This window comes from Ruditapes philippinarum, unplaced genomic scaffold (assembly GCF_026571515.1).
Source record: "Ruditapes philippinarum isolate M1 unplaced genomic scaffold, ASM2657151v2 ctg3642_1_1_1_1, whole genome shotgun sequence".
NCBI classification, from domain to species: domain Eukaryota; kingdom Metazoa; phylum Mollusca; class Bivalvia; order Venerida; family Veneridae; genus Ruditapes; species Ruditapes philippinarum.
The window spans coordinates 152,971-174,624 of NW_026864130.1; the positions used below are offsets into that span (position 1 = coordinate 152,971).

Below are 21,654 nucleotides of genomic sequence, written 5' to 3' on the forward strand. Positions count from 1 at the left end.
GCAGTAAGAATATGCACATAGGGATTGTTTCATGATTTGGAAGGAATAATTTGCAATAGACGTGCAATTTTATTGTGAAGGATATCATAAATTAGTTAAAGACAGCTCTGAATGTTGGTATCAATGGTATTTTGAAGTGTACAGCGTGGATTTTTTTATCATCAAGCTGACCGAGTTTTGTTGTTCTTGGGACAGCGCTAGGTGGCGCTAACCGGAAATAGAAAATGTAAACAAACGCATGTGCTATATACGATCAGTACGTTTTTGACAGATGAAGTTGTAATATTTCTAATCAAAATCGTGTATTGGTTTTTGACGGATAAACTTGCGATATTTCTGAAATAAATCTTGTATGGTATGGTTTATAAGTAAAAATGAGTGTCCAAGTAAAGACACCAACTAAAACTAGATTTGATTGTCAGGCAGAAATTCAGTGTGGTGAAAAAAGTTTTTCATCACCTGAAAGTTTCAGGAAATCCAGAGATGACTTGAGTATTAAAAACGAAACTAAATTTTCCCAACCATGGGGTAGGAAAAGGAGGTATAGCCAGAGTTTTCGTAGAGACGAAGGTATTGCTCGTAGGAAAAGACTTAGGTCCACTCCGACAGGACCACTTCCAAACCGATTTCTTAATGGAGGAAGCATAGATGATCCTTTAAATTTGAATGGCCTTGATTCATCAGAACTGGGGAAAGAGTTAAATTCAGTCACACCACAATCGTCCCCATTACCAACACCTATTAGAAGGCAATCTGTAGAAGTCAGAATTCCATTCAATATCACTGATCCATTAAACCTGAATGATAGCGATGAAGAGGCCGATTTGGAAAAGAAATTGAAAAAAAAGAAGCAGCGAAATCGCCATAAAAAGAAAGAAGATGCCTTAATTTTCAGTCCTCCTAAACATATAAATAAAGACAAGAATCTCATGGAAGCTCTTAAAATTGACATTGAACCAGAAAAAGCTATTCCAGAACCATTGGGTTTCAAAGAATTCCCTAAGCCAAGACCAGTTTGTGACAAGATTGTGTCCCCCGTTATTCCTCCAAATTCTCCAAAGTGCAAGAAAAGGCGGAGAACAGACAGTGGTGGAAAACCAGACCCATCGCCATCATTACAAAGATCTCTTCCCATTTCATCTACCAGTCCAACAATTAAATCAGAAAAAAAGACAACTCCAAAACGCTTTAAGCAACCAAAACCATCACAGACAAAAACCAGTGTGTCAGTGCAAAAAAGTGAGAAAATTCCTGCTAAGTTCATATATGGCAATTACAACAGATATTATGGTTACCGCACCCCATCTATGGAAGATAAACGTTTAGAGTGTATGAAAAAGGAGTGGTTTGAAGGTAAAAGTGTTCTTGATATAGGTTGCAATGTTGGGAATTTAACATTGTCATTAGCAAAGGATTATCATCCGTCAAAAATTGTTGGAATAGATATTGATCCCAAGTTGATAACTGTTGCCAGAAAAAACATCAGACTTTTCCTGTCATCAAATGTAACCGATACATCAAAGTTTCCGATCTCCAATGTTCTAAACTATGGTCCAATTACAGCACCACCTGTGTCTAAAATGGAATCCAGTAAACACAGAAATTTCCCTCACAATGTGTTATTTATGCAGGTAAGTTTAAAAAAAAAACTTTGAATAAAAACTGATTATATAGTAACTTTATTTTAGTATAAATGATTTTTTGTGTGTGTTCATCATAAATAAATTTCAATAATTGTTTTGATTATTATGACTGATCTCCCAAAAAATTTCTGGTAACAGTGGTTCAAAAATAATTTGGATTAGAAGAAAAGTGCTCAAATTATTTACTAATTGTGAATTTTCAATTTTGTACGGGAGAAAAATAATGTCTGTAAATATTATAAATCTATGGATGCCTTTTATTTGTAGCTTTATTGTTTTTTTTAGCTCGACTTTTCTATGAAAAGGGGAGCTATCCTACTCGCCCCGGCGTCGGCGTCGGCGTTGGCGTCACACCTTGGTTAAGTTTTTTGTACCACCCCACTTTATTTCAGAAGTATTACAAGTATGGCTTTGAAACTTACCATACTTGTTCACCATCATAACCTCCATCTACAGACAAGAGTACATAACTCTGTCAAGGTTTTTGACAGAATTATGGCCCTTTTTTGACTTAGAAAGTGTATTGAGCTTGGTTAAGTTTTTTGTACCACCTCACTTTATTTCAAAACCATTGGAGGTATTGCTTTGAAACTGACCATACTTGTTTACCATCACGACCTTCATCAACAGACAAGAGGACATAACTCTGTCAAGGTTTTTGACAGAATTATGCCCCTTTTTGACTTAGAAAATACATTGAATATGGGTAAAATCCACTTATTGCCTTAACCCTTTGAGATATTGCTTTGAAACTTTTAATGCTATTTCACATCATTACCCCCATCTGTACGCAAGAGAAGGTAACTCTGTCAAGGATTTGTTTTAAAAATTAAGGCCTTTTATCGACTTAGAATCTTGGTTAAGTTTTTAGTACCAGTCCACTTTTTGACTGAACTGTTTGAGATATTAATTTGAAAGTTGGAATACTTGTTTACAATCATGATTCCCAAACATGTCCAGGAGAAGGTAATTCTGTCAAAGATTTTATTTGAATTATGGCCCTTAACTGTCAATGTTTTGTATTATAGGCAAGCACTAAAAAACTTAAAAAATCTAAAAAAATTCATTCCTATCCACTTGTTCACTTTACCATAAATTATGTCATATAAACATTGCTGTAATATTCAAGGGTATTGCCTTTTACTGCAAAAACTTTTTTTATTGGCAAGCAATAAAAAAGTCGAGCGCGCTGTCTTACGGACAGCTCTTGTTTACTTGGTTGTTATCTTTTTAATTTGCGATTTTAATAAAAACACCAGATACTGCACTTGTATATATTTATTATGTGTTTTATCTTTCAGGGAAACTTTGTGCTTGAGTCTGATGAGCTGCTCGAACTTCAGAAGGAAGATTATGATGTCATCTTGGCAATGAGCGTGACAAAATGGATCCATTTTAATTGGGGAGATGATGGTCTTAAACGTTTCTTCAAGAGAGTGTTCAAGCAGCTAAAACCAGGCGGGAGATTTATACTCGAGCCACAACCATGGTCGTCATACAAGAAAAAGAAGAAGTTAACAGTATGGGTTTTTAAATTCTTTTAATACCTTGAAAAATGTTTACGAGTGTGATAAATAAATGAAGAAACATGTATAAAATGTAATTTTACCATATTTGAGGCCAGTTTTGCGTCCTTCAAGAAGGCATCCGCCACCCGTTTTTAAAGACTGATAAAAATCACAGCATATTACAAAGACATGGCAGGAATGGTAATTTGATAATTTATTAAATAACAAATGACTTTTGTGAGCAACACTTGAAATCTTTTGTAGTACATTACACTACAGGTGGCACTTAATTAAGCCCAGGTTAACATCTTCAGTCTTTGTGCCCCTCAAACAACAGTTAGTTTCTTTCTTGAAATCAATCATTCATGTTTGAAAGCTGGCTAGAAGATCTAATCAGTGGTTTTACTTCTTTACGGCGTTTGCTTGTGCCTGTAATAGTAAAGTGCTTAAAAGGGAACCTAGGATTATCCTCCAGTGGGTGACATCCACTTTAAAGCTTAATTTGCACATATTGATCTAAATAATGTTGACTGAACATCCGGCACTTCAAAAAAATAACAATTATGTCAACATGTTTAGTTCATTGCTCTGTAGTAAGTTCAAAAGCTGATATTTAGTCATGATATTGTTTTACAATTTTACTTTAGGATGAGATTTTTGAGAATTTCCAGAACATCCACCTGCGTCCAGACCAGTTCACAGACTACTTATTGTCGAAAGAGATTGGGTTTTCTACTTGTAACACTGTCGACGTACCATTTAATGCTTCAAAAGGTATTTCTTCAATGAATTGCATGATTTGATATGGATTGTTAAGCTATATGCATATATACTCGTATATAAATATATAAAATTTAAGAAAAATTGAATCTTAAAGGGTTTTCATTACATAGATATACATATTAAACAAGTCTAAGAAAGTGTTTCAGAGCTCAACTATTGCAATCTCTGTAACTTTTCGTTTAAGCTCACCTGTCACAAAGTGACAGGGTGAGCTTTTGTGATCGCTTTTCTTCCGTCGTCTGTCCATCGTCCATCCGTAAACTTTTACTTTAAATGACATCTCCTCATAAACCACTAAGCCAATTTCATCCAAACTTCACAGGAATGTTCCTTTGGTGGTCACCTTTAAAAATTGTTCAAAGAATTTAATTCCATGCAGAACTCTGGTTGTCATGGCAACCGAAAGAAAAAACTTTAAATATCTTCTTTTAAAAAACCATAAGAGCTAGAGCTTAGATATTTGGCATGAAACATCTTCTAGTGAGTGTCTACCAAGTTTGTTCAAATAAAAGCCCTGGGGTCAAAATTGGCCCCGCCTCGGGGGGTCATTGATTTTCCCAATATGCATATAGTAAAAACTTAAAAAGTCTTCTTTTAAAGAACTCAAAGAGCTATGGCTATGATATTGAGCATAAAATATGTTCTTATAGGTGTCTACCAAGTTTGTTCAAATAAAAGCCCTGGGGTCAAAATTGGCCCCGCCCCAGGGGGGTCATTGATTTTCCCTATATGCATATAGTAAAAACTTAAAAAATCTTCTTTTAAAGAACCAAAAGAGTTAGAGCTAAGATATTTAGCATGAAACATGTTCTAATGAGTGTCTACCAAGTTTGTTCAAATAAAAGCCCTGGGGTCAAAATTGGCCCCGCCCCGGGGGTTCATTGATTTTCCCTATATATGCATATAGTAAAAACTTAAAATATCTTCTTTTAAAGAACTCAAAGAGCTATGGCTAAGATATTTAGCATCAAACATGTTCTAATAGGTGTCTACCAAGTTTGTTCAAATAAAAGCCCTGGGGTCAAAATTGGCACCGCCCCGGGGGTCATTGATTTTCCTTATATGTGTATAGCAAAAACTTAAAAAATTTTCTTTGAATAAACCCAAATAGCTAGAGTTAAGATATTAAGCATGAAACATCTTTTATGAGTGTCTACAAAGTTTGTTCAAATAAAAGACCTGGGGTCAAAATTGGCCCCGCCCCGGGGGTCATTGATTTTCTTTATATGTGTATAGCAAAAACTTAAAATCTTCTTTGAAAAACCCAAAATAGCTAGAGTTAAGATATTAAGCATGAAACATCTTCTAGTAAGTGTCTACAAAGTTTGTTCAAATAAAAGCCCTGGGGTCAAAACTGGCCCGGCCCCAGGGGTGTCATTGTTTTTAACTATATGTGTATAGTAAAAACTTTAAAAAAATCTTCTTTTAAAAAGCCCAATGAGCTAGAGCTTAGATGTTTAGCATGAAACATCTTCTTATGGGTGTCTACCAAGTTTGTGCAAATAAAAGCTCTTGGGTTAAATTTGCCCTGCAACGTTGGGGGGGGTGTTGGTTGGGGGGGCCTATATACAGGTGAGCGACCTCAGGGCCATCATGGCCCTCTTCTTTCAGTTTAATGTAAGTCTGTTGGAACTGACTACTCATTCTAGGTTCTGTTTAGCTAGACTTTTTCAAAGAAAGAAATTGAGCTTTTGCTACAGTCATGTTGGCCATTTGCCAACTAGATACTGTAACATTGGCTATTATATTTTTATTTCTTAATGATTGTCTTCATACTTGGACACAACAACCCTTTTGACGAGACCGTAAAGTAAGCAAGACTGAACTTAAGGTGACAACGGAGTCAATTATCACTGAAAATACCTAAAATGAGATTTTTGGCTTAGTAGATTTATCAACCTTTTCTGAACACATTCGTGATTTAATTTTGGAAGCAGTTAGTCCAAAAAATGTGTTTTTAAACGTTTAAAACGGCACCTGTACCATTTTTATCTGCTATTCGCGTAACCTGTCAATAATCGATAACGCTCCGCCCCCTGTTGAGGCATCAATGAGGGAAATCGGTAGTTCCATATATGCGTGAATTACCGGTCCATACTGGTCCATACTACTCGTAATTCATGTATCGTACAAATACCGTACATCTTTTATGAATGTCGTCTACCTTTTATTTAGCCTTTTTTATAAAATGAAAAATTGTCGGCCAATGTACGTAACAGAATGTGTGAAACATAAATAATTAAGCATAGCGGCAAATCGCACGACCACGGGGTTGATTAAAGATATAGTTGCTAAAATATCCATAATGTGTGAAAAGAATTTGTCTGTCCCATTAATCTGATAGACATTTCATTGAGTTTATGGACTTTAGTACAGATTCAAGGGCTTGCTTTACATTCAACCTCGTTTTCTAACAATGTCAAGTAAAACAACAAGAAAAACCGACATTATTTTTTATGTGAACGCCTATATGACTTGTGGTAAGGTGTCCCTGACAAATTTCTAAACCATTTTAGATTGTTTAAGGATGATTATTTCTCTATGAATAAAGAGATGACCATTTATTTCTCAATAAAAAAAAGATATTGATATATATTATCAGTGAATGCTTCGAATGAATTGTTCGCCAGTAAATCGAACACTACCTGGGACAAAGTATGGTATTTATTGTATATCCCAGTAGAAACTGAATCTCTATGCCGTGGATGATAAAAGAAGTCATGAAGGTCAGATCATAATGATCGAGTGATACCTTTTATTTTTATTAAAATATGTGAAGCATTTATATCAATTTAGAGAAAAAAATATATAATATCCCGTTCGTATTTGTACATCTACCATGGACATTAAGCTCAGTTTTTCATTATTTTAATTTATATTTTAACGGAATTTCATACACGAATACACAGACAGAGTTACACTGGTATAATATAATAATAATGCTGAAGATAATAATAATAAACTTCAAAAGTGAAACAATTAAATACCCCGCTAGCGGTGCGCAAAAACGTTCCATTTTTCCCCCACCGAGTGCCTCACATTTTACCGAAAGTCACGTGACATATGCGGCCGATACCAGACGGACAGTAAATCACGTAAAGATTTGAAGAAATTTCTGTTATAGACTGATATTAATCAGCAACTTTTTAATTGGTCAGATGTCACTGGGTCATAAAATGTTGTTAGAGTATGTTACCGCAACTTGTGACCCTCTCTGGTGCGATATTTGTGTATTATGCAATTTTTTAGCGTGAAACGTAGGGGTCCGAGAGAGAACAGCCGATTTATGACACTTTGTTTGATGCGGGTCGGACTAACTTTGAATCGGCATAACTTTTTTAATAATCAAGCAATTAACATGCGGTTTAAAGCACATGAAAGGGAATTCATTTACGGAGGGAACCGTGTCAGGGATTTTTGTTTGCTCAATCAGCGACTTAATTATCTTTAATTACGTAATATGTATGGTGAAAAAAGTCGCATAAAATGTTTGACGTTACGTAATATTTTTTTGAGAAAAGATAGAAAAAATTTGAGACACGGTTCCCCAGATATTATAAATATGTTTATTTTCCAAAAGTTTGATGACAAAAAAATAAAAAATGACTTTGATATGACGATTTAAAATTTTAGGATTTTTATTAAAAATCAATCATTTACAAAGGCATTTTTTCAAATATGTTATTTTGTATGATGATCAACGACATTTAATGCACAAAGATTTAATAGATAACAATTATTACTAAAATAAGTTGGTTTAAATGACATTTATGTGAATACCACGGAAAGTGTCTGTTGTCACCTTAACCATGACTCATGAATGACCTTGACCTAGGTCAAATGAATTTTTCTTGATTTTTAGCTTGACTATACAATGTATATGGAGAGCTGTCCTACTTGCCAAGGCGTCCACATCCAGATTTCAGATTAAAGTTTTGGTGCAGTAAAATATTTTTCACTATACCTTTTTCATATCTTAAGGTATCAACTTAAAACTTCAAGTATGTGATCCTTATCGTCAACCACAAGGTTCATAACTCTAGCACCAATATTGTCAGAATTATCTCCCCTTGAACTTAGAATTTTCCTTAGAAAATATTTTTTACTGTTACTTCTTTATTTCTTAAAAGATTAAGTTCATACTAGGGATGTCATTCGGAGTCCGGATATCCGAACATTCGGATAACGATTCGGTGTCCGGAGCCGATTTTCTGATCCGGATGTTCATATAAAATATTTTAAAATATTGAGAAAATGTGATAAATACATGCGTTGAGATAATCGTTGACACCATATTGTATATTGTACCTTAGTTTGACAATACACATCATAATCTCTGCAGACCACAAAAAATCAATAATTACTATTATAATTACGAGTCAGTTATGACACATGTTGTTAATCAAATTTAAGTTTTGTAAGATTCAAGATGGATATTTTAAGTCCCGTGCGACTGTCATCGGCAACGATGTTACATTTTTTTATGTCCAAATTTAAATATTTAATTAGGTTATTATTTTTTATATAACTTTCGGCTTACCGACCCGTCGACTCCTTATTTTGAGACAATGAAAAATCTGCAGAAATAAAATAAGCAAATAAAGAAATGCACTTAAGAATTATATTTTAACTATCACAGCTTTTATTGAAATTGATGACAAAATAACTTTCCCTTTTAGTATTTATCAAACACATGCTTTTTTTAAAAAAAAAAAACATTTTTTTTTATGCCACCGCAGCATCTGCGATGCGGTGGCATATAGCGATTCACCTGTGTGTGTGTGTGTGTGTTTGTTTGTTTGTTTGTGTGTGTGTGTGTGTGTTATATAGATTATATAGTGAACTTAAAAAATCTTCTTGTGAAAAACCACTAGTCCAATTTCAACCAAACTTGGCAGGATTGATCCTTGGGTGAAGGGCTTCCAAAGTTGTTCAAAGAATTTAATTCCATGCAGAAATCTGGTTGCCATGGCAACCAAAAGGAATTATAAGAATAAATTTAAAAAATCTTCTTGTAAAGACCCAAAAGGCCTAGAGCTTAGATATTTTGCATAAGGCATTGCCTGGTAGACCTCTACCAAGATTGTTCAAATTATAGCCCTGGGGTCAAAATCGGCCCCGCCCCGGGGGTCATTGATTTTCACTATATGTACATATAGTAAAAACTTAAAATACCTTTTTGTAAAGACCCATAGGCCTAGAGCTTAGATATTTTGCATAAGGCAATGTCTGGTAGACCTCTACCAATATTGTTCAAATTATAGCCCTGGGGTCAAAATCAGCCCTGCCCCGGGGGTCATGGATTTTCACTATATGTACATATAGTAAAAATTTAAAATACCTTCTTGTAAAGACCCAAAAGGCCCAGAGCTTAGATATTTTGCATAAGGCATTGTCTGATAGACCTCTACCCAGATTGTTCAAATTATAGCCCTGGGGTCAAAATCGGCCAGGCCCCGGGGGTCATTGATTTTCCTCATTTATACATAGTAAAAACTTATAGTAAAAACTTTAAAAAACTTTCTTCTAGCAATTGACAAATGCTAGAGGTTAGATACTTTGCATGAAACATTGTGAAGTGAACCTCTAGCAAGAATGTTCAAATAATAGCCCTGGGGTCAAAATTGCCCCCGCCCCGGGGTCATTGATTTTCAATATATACATATAGTAAAAAAGCAAAAAAAATCTTATTGTCTGAAGGTACAAGGCTTAGAGCTTTAATATTTGTTAAATGATATCATCTATAGGTATTCTACCAAAGTTGTTCAAATTTTGCCTCTAGTGTCAAAATTAAAAGTGAACTTTGATATCAGCTGACCTACATTTTGACAAAGTGTATTACATGTTGTCCTTTGATGCAATCATGAAATTTTAGGCTGTGTGAAATATGACCTTCACCACCAAATTCACTAGACTCAAGTGCATTGATATATTCCTACTCTGATCTTTTATTGAGTTAACAATAGATTTAACCACTAATCTGATAATAAGAATTAAATATGCATTATAAAAAACTTCAATTGTATAGAAACAAAAAAAATTTCTGTTCCTACACTACTATTTAGTGTTGTATTAATGCGGTGGCATAGCATTTTTAGCTCGACTTTTCTATGAAAAGGGGAGCTATCCTACTCGCCCCGGCGTCGGCGTTGGCGTCACACCTTGGTTAAGTTTTTCGTACCACCCCACTTTATTTCAGAAGTATTACAAGTATGGCTTTGAAACTTACCATACTTGTTCACCATCATAACCTCCATCTACAGACAAGAGTACATAACTCTGTCAAGGTTTTTTACAGAATTATGGCCCTTTTTTGACTTAGAAAGTGTATTGAGCTTGGTTAAGTTTTTTGTACCACCTCACTTTATTTCAAAACCATTGGAGGTATTGCTTTGAAACTGACCATACTTGTTTACCATCACGACCTTCATCAACAGACAAGAGGACATAACTCTGTCAAGGTTTTTGACAGAATTATGCCCCTTTTTGACTTAGAAAATACATTGAATATGGGTAAAATCCACTTATTGCCTTAACCCTTTGAGATATTGCTTTGAAACTTTTAATGCTATTTCACATCATTACCCCCATCTGTACGCAAGAGAAGGTAACTCTGTCAAGGATTTGTTTTAAAAATTAAGGCCTTTTATCGACTTAGAATTAAATTTATTTAAGGCTCAACTCAGTTTTTTTTTCTTTCTTACCAGCCCTCTTTTGACTTAAACATTTCAAACTTTGCTGCAGTGTTCAAGGGTATCACACAATTCAGTAAAATAATTCTTCACTAAATATCTTAATGCTCATGGCCATTGTTCACTTTAAAAATACAGAGATTCTTGTATTGCCTTTTACTGCAAAAACTTTTTTTATTGGCAAGCAATAAAAAAGTCGAGCGCGCTGTCTTACGGACAGCTCTTGTTCTCAAATGCAATCTTGTTTTCACTTATGAACACTTAAAATGTGTGTAATCATGTAATTTTCGGCACTTTGATGATTCGAATCAAACAGCCAGGGCTACATGATGGTAAACATCAAAGATTGGCAGATTCTTTTGAAAAGTCTGCTACACGCGTGTCAAAGGTCATCGTGTGTAAATTGTATGCGTGTTATTGAACAATGGAAACTTTATATTTATTTTTTACGGGTATTATTTTGTTTCCACAAATGTAAGCGAATTTTATTGCGTATTATTGCGCTAAATGAGGAATTCGGACAATCGGCGGCGAATTTCGTTTTCATTTCATTTGAAATCATAAGTACCACACGCACTAAATTTATTGATAACAGCTAGTCGTATTCTATATACAAGAAATAAAATCAATAACGGAAGATTTTTGATCATGTATCATTCAATTAAAAAGGAAGATAAACGAAATACTACACTTTGAAAAAGGTCGCGAAAAAATGGTTACGTCATATCAGACATCTAAGAATATAACAACGATCCGAACATCCGGATGTATCCGGATGTTTGATTCGGATATCCGGATGGCCGTTTCGGCTCCAGATGACATCCCTAGTTCATACTTCAAGTATGTGTTTCTTATCATCAATCACATTTTACATGACAAAGGTTCATAACTCTAGCACCGATATTTTCAAGAGTATCTCCCATTGAACTTAGAATTTTCCTTATTTTTAGCTCACCTGTCACAAAGTGACAGGGTGAGCTTTTGTGATCGCTTTTCGTCCGGCGTCCGTCCGTCCGGCGTCCGTCCGTAAACTTTTGCTTTAAATGACATCTCCTCATAAACCACTAAGCCAATTTCATCCAAACTTCACAGGAATGTTCCTTTGGTGGTCACCTTTAAATATTGTTCAAAGAATATAATTCCATGCAGAACTCTGGTTGCCATGGCAACCGAATGAAAAATCTTAAAATATCTTCTTTTAAACAACCCTAAGAGCTAGAGCTTAGATATTTGGCATGAATCATCTTCTAATGAGTGTCTACCAAGTTTGTTCAAATAAAAGCCCTGGGGTCAAAATTGGCCCCGCCCCAGGGGGTCATTGATTTCCCCTATATGCATATAGTAAAAACTTAAAAAATCTTCTTTTAAAGAACCCAAAGAGCTAGAGCTAAGATATTTGGCATGAAACATCTTCTAGTGAGTGTCTACCAAGTTTGTTCAAATAAAAGCCCTGGGGTCAAAATTGGCCCCGCCCCAGGGGGTCATAGATTTTCCCTATATGCATATAGTAAAAACTTAAAAAATCTTCTTTTAAAGAACCCAAAGAGCTAGAGCTAAGATATTTGTCATGAAACATCTTCTAGTGAGTGTCTACCAAGTTTGTTCAAATAAAAGCCCTGGGGTCAAAATTGGCCCAGCCCAGGGGGGTCATTGATTTTCCCTATATGCATATAGTAAAAACTTAAAAAATCTTCTTTTAAAGAACTGTAAGAGCTAGAGCTTAGATATTTGGCATGAAACATCTTCTAGTGCATGTCTACCAAGTTTGTTCAAATAAAAGCCCTGGGGTCAAAATTGGCCCGGCCCCAGGGGGTCATTGATTTTCCCTATATGCATATAGTAAAAACTTAAAAAATCCTCTTTTAAAGAACCCAAAGAGCTAGAGCTAAGATATTTAGCATGAAACATCTTCTAATGAGTGTCTACCAAGTTTGTTCAAATAAAAGCCCTGAGGTCAAAATTGGCCCCGCCCCGGGGGGTCATTGATTTTCCCTATATGCATATAGTAAAAACTTAAAAAATCTTCTTTTAAAGAACCGTAAGAGCTAGAGCTTAGATATTGGCATGAAACATCTTCTAGTGAATGTCTACCAAGTTTGTTCAAATAAAAGCCCTGGGGTCAAAATTGGCCCCGCCCCAGGGGGTCATTGATTTTCCCTATATGCATATAGTAAAAACTTAAAAAATCTTCTTTTAAAGAACCCAAAGAGCTAGAGCTAAGATATTTAGCATGAAACATGTTCTAATGGGTGTCTACCAAGTATGTTCAAATTAAAGCCCTGGGGTTAAAACTGGCCCAGCCCCAGGGGGTCATTGATTTTCCTTATATGTGTATAGCAAAAACTTAAAAATCTTCTTTGAAAAAACCCAAATAGCTAGAGTTTAGATATTAAGCATGAAACATCTTTAAGTAAATATCTACAAAGTTTGTTCAAATAAAAGCCCTGGGGGTCAAAACTGGCCCTGCCCCAGGGGTGTCATTGTTTTTAACTATATGTGTATAGTAAAAACTTAAAAAATCTTCTTTTAAAAAACCCAATGAGCTAGATCTTAGATGTTTAGCATGAAACATCTTCTTATGGGTGTCTACCAAGTCTGTTCAAATAAACAAATAAAAGCCCTTGGGTAAAAATTGGCCCGGGGGGATGGGGGGGGGCTATATACAGGTGAGCGACCTCAGGGCCATCATGGCCCTCTTGTTTTTTTTTAAAAGTTACTTATTTACTTCATACTTCAAATATATGTTCCTTATCAGTAACCACATCTTATGTGACAAGATTCATCACTCTAGCACCAATATTGCAAGAATTATCTCCCCATGAACTTATATGTTTACTTTCAAAATGTTATTTTTTATTTCAACTTCTTTAGTTTTAAAGGTATCTATCTCAAACGTCTAATACATATTTCTTATCATCAATTACATTTTTATGTGACAAGTTTCATAACTCTTGAACCAATATTTTCAGATTTATATCCCTTTGAACGAAGAATTTTCTTTAAGAAATATTATAACTTTTTTGCTTTTTAATGAACTGTTCTTCAACCTTCAAATATATATTATGTCTTACCATTACACACATGTTGTGTGACAAGGTTCAAACCTCTAGCGTGACTATTTCCAGAATTATTCCCCCTTGAACTTGGAATTGATGTTAACAAATAATATTTATTTACTATTACTTCTTGTCATATGGATAAGAGTTATAAAACGTAAGCTCTTGTATTCCCAGAATTATTTCCATTTAAATTTTGAACTTAGAATTCATTTGTAAATTGATTTTGTTTTGTATTAATTATGCCCCCCTTCGAAGAAGAGGGGGTATATTGTTTTGCTAATGTCGGTCTGTCTGTCGGTCGGTCTGTCCGTCAGTAGACCACATGGTTTCCGCTGATTATCTTGAAAAGTATTTATCACAAAGTCTTCATATTTCACATAGTGATTGGTCATAACTAGTAGATGACCCCTATTGATTTTGGGGTCACTAGGTCAAAGGTCAAGGTCACAGGGACCTTAAATGTCAAAATGGTTTCCGCTGATTATCTTGAAAAGTATGTATCACAAAGTCTTCATATTTAACATAGTGATTGGTCTTTACTAGTAGATGACCCCTATTGATTTTGGGGTCACTAGGTCAAAGGTCAAGGTCACAGGGACCTTAAAATGTCAAAATGGTTTCCGCTGATTATCTTGAAAAGTATGTATCACAAAGTCTTCATATTTCACATAGTGATTGGTCATAACAAGTAGATGACCCCTATTGATTTTGGGGTCACTAGGTCAAAGGTCAAGGTCACAGGGACCTTAAATGTCAAAATAATTTCCGCTGATTATCTTGAAAAGTATGTATCACAAAGTCTTCATATTTCACACTAAGATTGGTCATCACTAGTAGATGACACCTTTTGATTTTGGGGTCACTAGGTCAAAGGTCAAGGTCACAGGGGCCTTAAATATCAAAATGGTTTCCGCTGATTATCTTGAAAAGTATTTATAACAAAGTCTTCATTTTTCACATAGTGATTGGTAATCACAAGTAGATGACCCCTTTTGATTTTGGGGTCACTAGGTCAAAGGTCAAGGTCACAGGGGCCTTAAATGTCAAAATGGTTTCCGCTGATTATCTTGAAAAGTATGTTTCACAAAGTCTTCATATTTCACATAGTGATTGGTCATCACTAGTAGATGACCCCTATTGATTTTGGGGCCAATAGGTCAAAGGTCAAGGTCACAGGGGCCTTAAATGTCAAAATGGTTTCCGCTGATTATCTTGAAAAGTGTGTATCACAAAGTCTTCATGTTTCACATAGTGATTGGTCATAACTAGTAGATGACCCCTATTGATTTTGGGGTCACTAGGTCAAAGGTCAAGGTCCTTTAATGTCAAAATGGCTTTCGTTGATTTTTCCATAATTGAACACTTCCATGTACCCATTTTTGGCAAGTTTCTGTAATAAAATTACCAATTATGTGAGTCAATGGCTAGAAAGGGGGGTATATGTGTCGTTCGACATTCTTGTTTATTTTTGTTATTATAAATGGTATCTACTCTAGACTTAAGATAAATAATTGTTGTTTTTTGTCATTTCTCACATCACATATAGAGAAAGGTTCATAACTCTAGTATCTTTATTTCAAGAGTTATTTCCTCTTTGAATTATTAATTTTACTTTTTAAAAACTTTATACTATACGTTTTGCTCTAATAATTTTTCTTTTTGAAAGGATTGACTCCAGATTGCATATAGAAATGTCTAAGATATGGTCGCATGCATATTATGTGTTGCAAAAATATTGAACATTTGAGTGATGCTTTCTTGATACTGATACAGAAAAACACTTGTATAATAATTTATTTTTTTTTACCCCTTTACGGTGTTCAGTGTTAAATAAGGCGAGCTTCACTGTCTGCTGTAACAGCTCTTGATGTGTTGCCTGCTACAGAGGTGCAAGATATAGGGATTACTTCTCTGTCGTCCATCTGTCCATCACAAAACTTGTCAGGACTACCCCTAAAAAAACTACTGGTGCAATTTTATCCCAACTATTCACCAGGTCTAGTTGTACATATGGCGGCATTTTCCAGTTCAATGATTTTTGTCAAGTTATTACCCTTTAATGATTTTTAACTCACTTGTCACAAAGTGACCTGGTGAGCTTCTGTGATAGCATTTCGTCTGGTGACTGTCCATAAACTTTTACTATAAACAACATCTCCTTATAAACTGCTAAGCCAATTTTATCCAAACTTCACAGGAATGTTCCTTTGGTGGTCGCCTGTAAAAATTGGGTCGCCTGTAAAAATTGTTCAAGACTTTAATTCATGCAGAATTCTGGTTACCATGGCAACTGAAACAAAAAACTTAAAAAATCTTCTTTAAAAAAATGTAAGTGCTTAGATATTTGGCATGAAACATCTTCTAGTGAGTGTTTACCAAGTTTGTTCAAATAAAAGCCCCGGTGTCAAAATTGGCGCCGCCCTAGGTCATCATTGATTTTCTTTATATGTACACATCTTTTGGAACTGTTTGTTTCCCTAAACAATACCAATCAGTAATGTTTTTAGACATGCACTACAGTGTATTTCAGATACAATTATGAAGTTTGTGTTATCAGTTTAAGAGTTAGATTTTATATCTGCTTTTGTTTATAGTTTACAATATTACTTGTTATGTTCCTTGTCAATGAGAGTTTTTATATTCAGGTGATGCAATTTGAATGAAACTTTAAAGGATTGATCTGTAGGTAAAACCCTTGCGCATATTAGTCAAGTTCTTTGTTGAGTTGATTTTTGGCTTAGTTATGGCCCTTGAATAAATACATACAACTTCGCTAAATCTGTGAATTTGTCTGTCTTTCACAAAACTTGTCGGGACTACTCCTCAGAAACTACTGGTGCAATTCCATCCAAACTTTACAGGAATTATCATTACCAAGTCTAGGTGTGCAAATTGTCGGCATTTTCCTGTTTCATGGTCTGTATGCTACCTGAAGGGTGAGCATATAGTCGCCACTTTGTCCGTCCGTCCACTTTTCTTGTCCAGGACAACAAGCAGTATCAACATGAAAATTTGTAGGTAGATAGATCTCATTGGGTAGATGTGCAGTGCACAAGAACCATAACTCTGTCTTGCCTAATTTTGGAGTTATTGCCCTTTGTTAATTTTTAAACTTTGTCCGGGACATAAGTCTAAAACTATAAGAGATATCAACATGAAATTTTGAAGGTAGATAGATCCCATTGGGAAGATATGCAGTGCACAAGAACCGTAACTCTGCCTTGCCTATTTTTGGAGTAATTGCCCTTTGTTCATTTTTATACTTTGAGCTTTCTCTTAAAATATAAGAGATATCAACATGAAACTTTGCAGGTAGATAGAACTCATAAGGTTGAAGTGCAGTGCAAAAAAAAAACAATTTCAAATTGACCTTGACTCATAAAGAACCTTTACCTTAAAAGTCAAATTATTGTCATTTAATTGTTTTGCAAAATTTGGCTATAACTTTGTAAGTAAGGAATGGATTGTCTTCATACATGGGCACAGCAATCCTTGGAAACAAGACTTTTAAGAATATTTTAATGAACTTGACCTTAAATCGGGTTAATTTGACCTTGACACTTTATAGAGGTTTACTAGTTTACCAGGCAAAGCCAAAAATCTAAAATCTGGGCATTGTAGTTTTTGAGAGAAAAACTTAAATTTTATATATGTCTTTATAAACTAAATTAATTTCAGTTGGTAACATGAATTATTCATTGATTTTTTCATAGTCAAATGTGAAATTGAACACAATGCTAAGTTCTAGTTATTTTTACCTGTTCACTGACCATTTACACCTGGATGGGCATATTGTTATTGTCTCTTTAACAAATGGTGGGGCGTCTGTGGCCGAGTGGTTAAGGTCGTTGACTGACTTCTAACAACTTACCCCTCACCGCTGTGGGTTCGAATCCCGACAGGGACTTTGAATTCTTTCATGTGAGGAAGCTATCCAGCTAGCTTACGGAACGTCGGTGGTTCTACTCAGGTGCCCGTTCGTGCCTGAAATAATGCACGGAAGAGCACCTGAGGTCTTCCTCCACCAGTAAAGCTGGAACGTCGCGATATGACCTATACTGTGTCAATGTGACGTAAAACCCAAAACAAACAAACAAACAAAACTTTAACAAATGTGACAATAACAAATTTAAAGATGCGAAAGACCTTTACTTAGATATTTTAAAAAAAAATTAAAAAGATTTTGACTACTGTCTGTTTTTCTCTGGAATGATACAAGTCTAATGTTTCGATTCATATAATAAAATGACTCATTGGTTTGTCTTTGAATGAATCCTCAAAGTTAATATACTTTGCCCTTGATATAATCTTAGAGGATAATGAAACCCGTATTTTATGAGCAGGTATTTTATTCTGCCGAAATTATCTAGTTTAGTATGCTATTTACATAATTTTGATAGAGGCTCATAGGGAAGACTGGGCTTGCCTAACTATGTTGCCTCTTTAAATAAAGTCTTTATTATTATTATTATTATTATAACATGTGTGACATATTTATTTCAGGCTTCCGTCGTCCTATCATTGTATTCACGAAGTCGGACACGGTTCAAAACAGTCCCTGGTCGGAAGTAGGAAATGCCACACCATTGAGAAGTAACCATCCAGCAGTATTCGGGAGTCATTTAAGCCAGATCTCAGAGGACAGTTGCTGTTCGTGTTCGTCCGTCTCGCATCAGTCTGTAGCAAGTGATGCAAATGACGTTGCTGCTGCGTCCCAGCAATCTGCAGCCAGTGACAACATTGAAAAGGGCGTGTCGTTTCAGGAATCTTTAGTGCCGGAAAATGTTATTCAACCTTTGTTGACAGAAGAATTGTTAGATTTCACTGGCGACGGTTCTATCAAACCGGTTTCTGCACAGCATCAGCTTGATGGAAATTGCTCAAGTTCAACAGATGTAGTGATTCCCTCAGATTGTAGCGCAAGTTTGAAATCTGTGTCAGAAGATGAACCTTGTAAGGAGGTAGTGTTAAAAGACGGCAAAGAAAGTACCAACACTTCATTGGATCAGGATATGTCGGAAACTCAAAATGAGGCTGAAGGTCCCGAAGACACTGTGGCTGCTAGCTTATCAAAATCAGGTGAAAACTGTGGATCTCCAGAAACAAATCGTACAAATAATAACATTGATGAGATGGACACTAATGACTTTGAAATGAAAGAAAAGGATAGTTCTGATAAGGACACTTAGCTTAAAGTTGAATGACTCTTTTTGTGGCATTATCAATCAGGAAATCAGTTAATAAGCTCAAGGTTATTATTGCATGGAAAAACGATATTTGAGTTGAATAATTAAAGGTCACTTGAAGCATACAGTGCACTAGGTTATCTTTAAGGATTGTTGAATTTCTTTTAGCACCTTCAGTGTATCCTATAATTTTAAAGATGATGTCCATTTTATACCAAACTTAAAGGCACATTATTCCTCAGAAATCCATTTTATTTTTAATTCTTTAGAAATATCAAACATGTGTTTAATAATGTTTAAATAATGGATTAAGTGCATATAAGATGTTTTACAACTGAAAACAAAATGTAACAAAGTAGTATTTTTCACTTTCATAAATAATAGAGTTTCTGAGGCATATTGGGCCTTTAAAATGTGCAGATATTGAAATTTTCCATTTTGATATGAATTTGGTATTCTATAATGTCTTAACTACCATTGGCAATACCTGTGAATTTAACTTTTGATGATTTAATGATGAATGATACATTGTAATTAGGTTCCACTTAAAAATTTCAGATGAAAACTACCAGATGATGAGAATGAATAAGATCGGCTAACCTATAATCAGAACCATCTGTCATTGCCTTCCTTTGTGTTGTCTAAATTTAAAATCCTTTATATAAAATGACCCTATGTCAAAAACTGAATTTAGACATTATATTCTTCTCTAAACGTCCAATTGCTGTATTCAGTTGGGCATTAAAAATTATTTTATCTTCTATATATAAATGTCTGGACATAATTGTTTTGTTCTTTATTATAGTTTAAACACTTAAACTGCAAGTACCTTATTAGACTAGTGGAGCTTCCATTTTTAGAACTGTCCATTTACATTTATGTCATGATAAGAATATGAAGTTGGTCAGCCAACAGTATAGAGCCTGGTCAGACTGAAAGAAGGTACAGCCTGGCTCCATACTTGTGGCAAAAGCTTATATACAGCTACATATTACTCTCAAACAATCAATTTTGTCTATAACTGGATGTAACTTTGTCAAGAAAACTTGTGTGTTCTTTCAGTTCTAGTACAAGTAAAGCGGGAAAGTCACCATATGACCTCAGTGTATGCTGGAACCAAAAGTGATTACCCTTTGCCACCAGTATAGAGTCAGGCAGGCTCCCTGCAGTATGAGCAAACTTTATACTGTTGGCAGACCAACTTCAAAATTTTTACCTTGATATATTGATATTTTATACTAGACAGTCCCAGAAATGGAAGCTGAACGAGTCAATTTAGGAAAGACTGCAGATTAAGAGTTTGAACCAGACTAAGAAATTGATCAAGTGTTGAGTAGGAATTTGACGACAAAAGCCCATTTTGTGAAAAGGTTGTTTAACATGATGTCACTATTGTGTCACATAGGAAATTTGGTGCATTTATGTTTTCTATATCTATCTAATCAAATGATAAAAGTGTTTTATATTGTGTCCACATTAGAGCTGTCATAGATAGAAATGTCACTATATTAATGTATGACATTTTTCTTTTGATCAATTATATATACATATACAGGTTTCATACAAATTGAATTATTGATGATTTTAACTAATTAATTAAATGTCAAGAACTGGAAAAAAACAACACTCAAAGCAGGGTGCCCAGTCAGAAGTACAATGAATGTCTAAAACAAAACTATTGTTATGGATGAAGATGTTTCATAGCAATGATGACAAAAGATGACCAGGAAGAAAAAACATGTAAAAGGCATTTATAACCAAAACACATCTTTATTTCATTCATAGAACATGTTTTTATACTGAAATACAAAGAATGACAATAAATAATACTCAATACATGGAAATATTATTGATATAAATATATCGTTGATATATATTTGGACTGAATCAATGACGGCTCTAATCAATACGGTAGCTATATGTTATAACCTTCTGTTCATGTTTATAAAGTACATGTTTAATGTTTCATGATTTTTCATTACCAAGTTGTCAATTAAATCATGTTCTTGTAGCAAAAGTTATGAGTTATGAAATTTACATTTCATAATAAACAGATTTTGAATACAATGCAACAGATTGTTCGATTTTGTTTCCAAATAATTTATTTGACAGCTCACCTTCTGTAAGATATCTTACGGATGGTCATTGGTTTTACTCGGACAGATTCCAGTTCATGCTTGTAATAGTTACAGAGAGGGGCACCTAAGGTGTTCCCCTACCAGTAAAGCTGGTAAGTCGCCATATGTTCTCTGCTGTGTTGGTACGTGGTTAAACCCAACCAAAACAAAGTTTGGCTTAGCACAAAGTATGCAGATGTGAGCTTTTGTCATTATCATTGTGCCTCAAGTTTGTTCCACCATTGTCGTGAGACATATTACAGCAGTGCATGAACCTGGGTCCAAGGTAATGAACAATTTTTCTAAGGTCAAACGGGGTGTCCGTCGCCGAGTGGTTAAGGTCGTTGACTTCAAACCACTTGCCCGTCACCGCTGTGGGTTCGAATACCGGCAGGGACTTTGGATTCTTTCATGTGAGGAAGCTATCCAGCTAGCTTACAGAACGTCGGTGGTTCTACTCAGGTGCCCGTTCGTGCCTGAAATAATGTTGAGGTCTTCCTCCACCAGTAAAGCTGGAACGTCGCGATATGACCTATACTGTGTTGATGTGACGTAAAACCCAAAACAAACAAAAACTAAGGTATACAACAGGCGCTGCGTCGTCTCAAAAATAAAACCATGAATTATAAAACAGCAACAAGAAAATTGAGATTGGCAGTGATTTTG

The 21,654-nt window shown here is 35.0% G+C and overlaps 1 protein-coding gene across 1 annotated transcript; it reads left to right on the top strand.

Moving 5' to 3' along the window:
- The first annotated feature begins 1 nt into the window (after position 1).
- On the top strand, positions 2–19,197 carry LOC132724514 (7SK snRNA methylphosphate capping enzyme-like). The gene is made up of 4 exons (XM_060709382.1): positions 2–1,631; positions 2,945–3,163; positions 3,799–3,925; positions 18,189–19,197. Exons 1-4 carry the CDS (start codon positions 375–377, stop codon positions 18,872–18,874), a joined length of 2,289 nt encoding a protein of 762 aa, XP_060565365.1. The 5' UTR covers positions 2–374; the 3' UTR covers positions 18,875–19,197.
- The last annotated feature ends 2,457 nt before the right edge of the window (positions 19,198–21,654 follow it).

Excerpts from the sequence above, each read along its gene's own strand:
- LOC132724514 (XM_060709382.1), top strand. The coding sequence starts at position 375 with ATGAGTGTCCAAGTAAAGACACCAACTAAAACTAGATTTGATTGTCAG. Across the intron at positions 3,164-3,798 it reads AGAAAAAGAAGAAGTTAACA|GATGAGATTTTTGAGAATTT; the intron begins GTATGGGTTTTT and ends ATTTTACTTTAG. Across the intron at positions 3,926-18,188 it reads ACCATTTAATGCTTCAAAAG|GCTTCCGTCGTCCTATCATT; the intron begins GTATTTCTTCAA and ends TATTTATTTCAG.